Consider the following 7,584-nt stretch of genomic DNA (forward strand, 5'->3'; position numbering starts at 1 on the left):
GTTTGGTGGAAGATCTTCTAGTTCGGGATCTATGGAGGAGGAATATTTATTGGCTATTTTGCAGGGAGCTCAATTCGCATCTTGGTTTCTTGATAGTCATATTGTCATTTGCTCTGACTCCCAAAATGTGTTTAATAGAGCTCTCTTGGCGAGACAAGCCTGGAGAATTTGTAAGAATCCTAACTCCTTGCTAGCCAAGGTGTACAAAGAAAAACATTTTCATGGTGAATTTTTTTTAATTCGGAGGCCAAAAGTGGGTGCTCATGGGGGTGGCAATGCATTTGAGCAGGGAATTGAAGGAGATTTTAAAGCAATGGGGTCTTTGGAGAGATGGAAATAATGGAGAATCCATTGACATTTGGTCAGACCAATGAATTCCTTCAATTCCAGGCTTTAGAGTTCAGATGGAGAAACCGCAGGGATGCATTCTCTCAAAGTCAAAAGTGTCTGATCTAATTGAAAGCAATTCTAGGAGCTAGAAAGCAAATACTATCAGAGATATGTTCCCCCCTGAGATAGAAAATGAGATCACGAAGATCTATATTCCGACTTCTACTTGTGAGGACAAGTTCTGTTGGTCTATTAGGAGTAGTGGAAATTTCTCTGTTAAATCTTCTTACCTAATTGCAAAAGCCAGAGGCAATGAAAACCCAATTCTGTTATCTGCTGCGAACTCTAACGGAGCCTGTCTGTAGTCTGTGGAAAGTGATTAGGAGTTCCCGTTCTGTGCCTGAAGCTAAGACTTCGCTTTGGAAAGGCATCCATGCATCTTAAAATCCCGTTCTGAGTGTCCTTTATGCAATTCAGGCCCAGAGACAGTTGAACATGCCCTCTTATACTGTCCTCTAGTTAAACCAATTTGGTTCGCTTACAGCCTTTCGATAAGAGTGGTTGCTGCCTTCGGTAAATGATAATTCGTTACCGGAAATATCAGTTAAAAGACATTATTTCTGTTGTTAACAATGCTAGCAGCAGGCAATTACAGGAAGGAACTCAAGCGACTCGGAAAAACCGCCGATACCAAACGCTTAGCAGCATCGCCATCCCTTCAGTTCATAATGGCAGAATCATTCGCAATGATATTTGTGGCAGCTAAAGCTTGTTGGACACTCCTCGATCAGCTTTGTTTGCAGAAGCATTAGCTATTTAGCATGGGCTTAAACTGGCAAAGGAACAGGGATTCTGTTTTTTAATTAATGTTTCCTCTGATTGTTCTATTTTGATTAGCATCCTCAATGGATTTACACTTACAGAGGTGGAATCTATGCATGCATTATCTGTTTTGTTTTAGGAGACGTTAAGGTTGTAGCAAGTAAGTACCTTTGCCTCAGTTAGGTGACTTTATGTTAGTAGGGAGGCAAATAGAATTAATTGCTCACATGCTTGCTAGCAAGTCTTCGCCTTTTGGTATATATATAATATATGGATGTCTTCCCCTCCCAATGAATTCGTTTTATACCAAAAACAAATAAAAAAAATGGTCCAATTCCTATAATTTAATTATTTTTATAAAAAAAAAAGAGCATTTTCCATCTCCAGACATTTTATCCAGGTTAATACTTTGCTTGTTGTCAATCTCTCTCGAATGGAAGATGGGATTGGGCAGCGGGAGCCCCACCTGGCGATAGTACTAGTACCACTCCATGGCGTAGATGACAATGCTAATGATAGAAGGGTAAGGCGGGGCGGCAGGCCGCAGGCCGCAGGCATGCAGCTACCAGACTGCAGACTGGACTACTACTTTTACATCTATTGTTGATCTTCAATTTCAACCTTTACAAATATATGTGTAATGGTTGATTGAGCATGGCCAACGAAAATGATGTCTCAGCTCGCCATGAATTGCAGCCACTAGCTGGAGACCAATTCAAATCCAGTGCTCTCTGCTCTGGTTGGCCATTGCCTGCTGTTTCTGGCGCATCCATGAATCATGATATGATATTTGTATATCCTGCACTACTCTGATATCATACTTCCAATGGAAGAATATATCATGTATGACAAGGTCCACATGTCCGTCCACATGGCATCAAGTAAGCAACAGCCACATAACACCATTTCTGTTTGATCATCTATGATCAATCCTTCTTCCAACATAATGGAGATTGGAGAGCTGCCCATGCTGTCGTGGTAGTAGTTGACCGTGAATGACGACGCCACGGTGCCGTGTTAGGCTTTAACACTTCGACTACTCGGGCGGGTCATCGTCATTCCAGTCCAGAGGCAGGATGCCCATGCCCATTTCTAGAGACCACAGATCACCTCCTAACAAGACACATTCCAACCCTTTACTAATATCATCTCACATCGCACATCTCATACATGTCAGGTCTCACTTTTATAATGTCTCAAATTAAGATGTGCAGTGTCAGATGATGTTGGTAGCGCTGGAACGTATTCTATTGGCAGAAATTCCCGATTCCCACTTCTGTATTACACGTCTGTATCTCTTGCTTATTTCCTCCTGACGTAAGCCTTATTTTTTTGTCCTGATTCCTGAGCCCTGGCGAAGAGATGACACATTCTTGATCTTGATACAGGTGCACAGCATAGGACCCATACACGTGTTCGTTTGTTTGGGGCTCTTTAACTTGCCACGCGGCAACGCCTTCCTATGTGTCTCCTTTCCGGTACACTACATTTACCCTTCCAATAAATATTCGTAGACCAGTTTCTTTTTCTCGGAGACGGAGAGATAAAAATTTTGAAGGGAAACATTTTTTTTCAACTGATTTTAATTTTTAAATAAAAAGTACTTTTAAATACTTTCCCAATTATGTATTACTATATGTGTATGTGTTTCCGATGCATGTGGATTGGATTAATAAATGTGATGAATCTGAACTGTTAAAGAGTCTAGATGCTCGGCGCGAATCCCCGGTCAAAGATAGACACGGCCTCGATGACGTATCACAGACGGCAGGATGTGTGTCATCAGATAAAATTACATACAATTCTTACAGCTAAAAAAAATAAAAAGTAAAAAAGTCTCGGTTGATGAACGGCTATGATCCCACTACATGACGTCAAAATTAATAACCAACAAAGTATAGTCTTTAATCAAGAAAAAAACATTCATTTTCTGCATTATAATTGAAATATGGAAACTGGCATGACATTTGACTCTAATATATTTTACTATTTTAGTTTAATTTTCGTTTTTTATGGAAAAAATAAATTAGGCGAAGAGAATGATGATGGGGCGTGACAACAGATCAATTATAAAACCCCCCACTAATGTTGCAATTAGTGACTAATTAGAATTAATTAAAAAGCTTAATTAATCTAGTGGTGCAATATAAATTCAACTGAGATCTTCCCCTTCTCTTCTCATCCCCTCATCCATACGATTTCGAAGAGACACAAAGAGAGACATTACTCCTACATTCTCGCACTTCGATTAATGGCGACCAAAGTCTATATTGTGTAAGCGTTATTCTCTCTCTCTCTCTCTCTCTCCGGGATGTTGGTTGATCACTGCACGGGCAATTCTTCTTTGATCATTTTCATTCTAGCATTTTTGGCTAATTCAATTGAATAACCTTCTTTCGTCCTGGATTTCTCCTTTTTCTGTCCATGCTTACATTTTGCGTTCTTTCTCTTTTTCGGGATTTTCAGATCGTTTTTTTTTTTTTTATTTGTGATCATTTTTATTTGAGCGAGAGATTCTGTCTTTATTTCTGTTTTCTCTTCTTTTCATTCCGGAGGAGAGTAAGATCTATCATTTCGAGTCAAGATCGATGGAACGTTTTATTGGTTTGAATTGTGAAGAATTTCTTGCAGTTCTTGGGTAGTTGTTGGTGTGACCTTTCTCTTCCATTTTTCGACGATTAAGGAATTAAAAATATATTTTTTTCTTTCTTCTTTCTGCTTTTCTTGGTGACCTATTCAAGATACAGCCTAACTTAACCAGTTGAGCTTCGACTTGCCGAAATTTCTCTATTTCTTTTCTTGCATTTGATATTTCTATTTTGGCGGCGGATTCATTGTTGGATTTTGTTTTTGGTGAAAGATGCATTCTTGGAATTTATCGATGGACAAAATGCAAATCAAAAGAAATAATTGTAAGAAAATGAAATTTCATCAACCCTAGGGTTTTAGTTAGATTCTTTTCCTATTTAACCTGGATTTCAGCTCGTTTGGGTGTTCGGCATTTTGTTTTCCTTCTTTTCTTTTTTAGATTAAAATTTCGTTAGTCTTATTTTCGTTAAGACTTCTCGACGAATCATTAAATTACATCCACCCAGTTAAATTGGAGCCTAGGGCTGAAAGTTCGCTCATTTGCTTAATCCTTACTCTAATTTCATCTTCCCTTATTTTTAGTAAACGGATGAAGAAAACAGAACAAGCTAGATGTTCCAGAACCCTTCTTTCCTCTTTCGTGCCGCAGGGTTTGGTCGTTTTGATGCTTTTACTTCATCGTCCTAATCTAGGTGGTTGGTCTGTTGGATTTTGTTTGTGTCTATAGAGGTTCCTTCCTGTCATTGTCAAATTTTCCTATAGTGGAACCATTCTAAATTTTAATTTGATGGTGCTAAAGGTTTCTTACTCGGATATTGATTCATAACCAAATTTTGTCTAGCTTTCTGAATTTTAGTTTGGATAGTAGCTTTATGTTATCCAATAATCTTGCTAAAACAGGTTGTTGAAGGAGATATTTATTTCTAAAGCTAAATTAAAGTCCACTAAGTAGAATCCGATGAGCTCAACCAAATCTATTGTCCACTTATCCATTCCAAGTTGGACCTCTTGGCTGATATTTCCAGTATCTTTGTGTTGATAGCCTTTCTTGATCACTGAGTAAATAGAGTTGGACCTCTTGGCTGATATTTCCAGTATCTTTGTGTTGATAGCCTTTCTTGATCACTGAGTAAATAGAGTGCAGACATATTATGTATCTATGCAAATAAAGAACACAATTTTTTTTTTTTATCATTTAGCTTATTAAATTCCAGTGAAACCCTTGCTTCTTTATCTTTCATTTTAATCTTATACCAAACTGACCAAGATAACGGATTGGAATATATAGTGGAGGTCCTCGATATAATGGTTTCTGCCTCAAGTATCCTATCCCTTGTGTCATGTCATGATTCTATAGGTGGATTCCTGCTGATCTATTACTCGTTATTTTCATACATGACACTTGGTGTGGTGGTCATGTAAACACTTTGATTTATGTTGGATGTTGATTCCGTGCATTTGCAGGTAGGCTGTCCATTTCGTTTTGACATTATGCATACTTTCTAGATTGTGGACCTCGGTGCACAGTATGCCCGCTAATGCTTTCTCAGCTTTTCAGTTTCTATTACCTTACCATGAACTTTGTTGTCTCTATTAATCATTATCTTGTAGGTTGAAGTCCTTTTTCATACTTGTTGAAGTAAAAGTTGTTTTGGTTATTCCTATTGGACCATTTTACTAGAAAACAATAAGTTTGTATTATTTCTTCCTTTCCATTGGAAAAGGGGATTAGAAACAGATCATTGATATTTCTCTCCTCATGTTTTTATCATCAATCTTCTTCAATAGATTTTTTTTTTCTTCGAATGATGGTGATTGAACACCAACATGACATTACAGGTACTATTCCATGTACGGGCATGTTGAAAAACTAGCTGAAGAGATAAAGAAAGGTGCTGCATCTGTAGAAGGAGTGGAAGCAAAACTATGGCAGGTGTGTTTCTTATCTCCCCCTGATCATTGTCCCATTAGCCCAATATTGTAAGAAATAGTGAAGGTATATTATGATATGGTGTGATGAAACCATTTGTAGTTTTGAGTGCACTTTCATATTTAAATATTTAACTGGAAAGGAATGGCACTAAATAAGCATCTGAGGGCCCCTTTCATTGATGTATTGGCAAGAGTGTGCTATAATTCCAAGAAATGCTGAGGTTTCAATTCTTCCTGTGTAAGTTGCTCATCAAAAATAAAATTTGTGGAATATACATTGCTGTAAGAAGAGGATGTAGTAGTTCAGTGATAAGAAGGGATAAGTTAAATTGAAATGTTATGTAGTACGATTGAGTATTTTTGGCATATGCAAACTGAAAGGCGATTCCAAGAAGGTGTGTACAATAATTAGATGTCCATAGGAACTGGACATATTTGAGTTCCTTCTGTTCTCATGCTGGGATTTTTTTCCATCAGGAATAGGAAAATGGAAAAGTGTGCACAAAATTAGAATAGAAGCTATTTTGCCTTCAAAAAAAAAAAAAAAAAAAAAACTAACGGCTATTTGATGCGGATGCATCCCACCTGGGCAATGCTACGTCCGAGTTTCCTCTTCACATGCTTCTCCGATGTTCTCCCCTCCCCATTTATTTAATGTGTGTTTTGTGGATTTAGCATTTTTCACAGGATTTTGTCCTGCTTTTGTGAGTTTCTCCGACCCTGGTGCTAGAAGGCAAAAATTCCTATATTTCAGAATGTTTGCAGTCCCTGTTCATGTGATGATTGTGGATTTTATTTATTTTTGACAAACTTATAGCAGATCTAGGCAAATATCCTAATAGTCTTTGATTATTAAAAACAGGTCCCAGAGACACTCTCAGAGGAGGTGCTAGGGAAGATGAGTGCTCCCTCAAAGAGTGATGTTCCAGTCATAACACCAGCTGAGCTTGCTGAAGCTGATGGGCTCATTTTTGGATTCCCCACTAGATTTGGGATGATGGCTGCTCAATTTAAAGCATTTCTAGATGCAACTGGAGGTCTATGGAGAACACAATCATTGGCAGGAAAGCCTGCAGGGATCTTTTACAGCACTGGATCTCAAGGCGGTGGACAAGAGACTACTGCGTAAGTTCCTTTGCATGCTCATCCATATTCCTTACTCTGCCTGGAAGGGATTTTTTTTTTTTTTAGTTTAAATATCCATGGAAAACAACATTACATTTTTCTTTTTGTATTTTGATAATTTGGGGATATTTCACAGGCTAACGGCCATTACTCAGCTGGCTCATCATGGGATGATCTTTGTACCCATTGGATACACATTTGGTGCTGGCATGTTTGAGATGGAGAAGGTGAAGGGTGGTAGCCCATATGGAGCAGGAACTTACGCTGGGGATGGTTCTAGACAGCCATCAGAGCTTGAACTGGCGCTAGCTTTCCACCAGGGGAAGCACATTGCTGGCATCGCAAAGAAGCTCAAGGGAACTGCTTGATTTCCATATACCCTTATACAGCTACTGTTTGGCATTGTATACTTGCAATTATTTTTTAATAGAAATTTGAATTCCTAGTTCCTTGTGCTCATAAAAATAATGAGCTCTTTGTTGGACGTGTATTTTCCAATCACGAGCTTTTTATGTGCTTTTTTCATTACAGTGATTTTGACTTTTAATGATACAGTATGTTACTTCTGTTGTCTCTACCTTTACTATTTTTCAACATCTTTACTTGATGATATATCTAGATTGTCAACATCTTTCCTGCCAAGTGCCAACTCAAGTGTGACTCGGCTAGGTTTTAGGTCTTCTAAAATATGTTTTAAGGCTCGGGCCTGATCGGATGGGTCGACCACGAAGGTTAGGAACCAGTGGCCTTTCCGGGACCTGGTTAAATGACAATTTTTGCTGCTTG

The 7,584-nt window shown here is 38.4% G+C and overlaps 1 protein-coding gene across 2 annotated transcripts; it reads left to right on the plus strand.

The window, feature by feature from the left end:
* The first annotated feature begins 3,198 nt into the window (after positions 1-3,198).
* On the plus strand, positions 3,199-7,375 carry LOC148878023 (putative NAD(P)H dehydrogenase (quinone) FQR1-like 1). Of its 2 annotated transcripts, XM_088947927.1 has the most exons (5): positions 3,334-3,426; positions 5,206-5,267; positions 5,581-5,674; positions 6,536-6,798; positions 6,935-7,375. In XM_088947927.1, the coding sequence occupies exons 3-5, from the start codon at positions 5,591-5,593 to the stop codon at positions 7,164-7,166; spliced, it is 579 nt and encodes a 192-aa protein (XP_088804053.1). In that variant the 5' UTR covers positions 3,334-3,426; positions 5,206-5,267; positions 5,581-5,590; the 3' UTR covers positions 7,167-7,375. The 2 variants fall into 2 exon arrangements, with proteins under 2 accessions (XP_088804052.1, XP_088804053.1); XM_088947926.1 differs by lacking the exon at positions 5,206-5,267 and having other exon boundaries at positions 3,199-3,426.
* The last annotated feature ends 209 nt before the right edge of the window (positions 7,376-7,584 follow it).

Source organism: Nelumbo lutea, chromosome 1 (genome assembly GCF_056320005.1).
Source record: "Nelumbo lutea isolate HS-2025 chromosome 1, American lotus-T2T, whole genome shotgun sequence".
NCBI lineage: Eukaryota > Viridiplantae > Streptophyta > Magnoliopsida > Proteales > Nelumbonaceae > Nelumbo > Nelumbo lutea.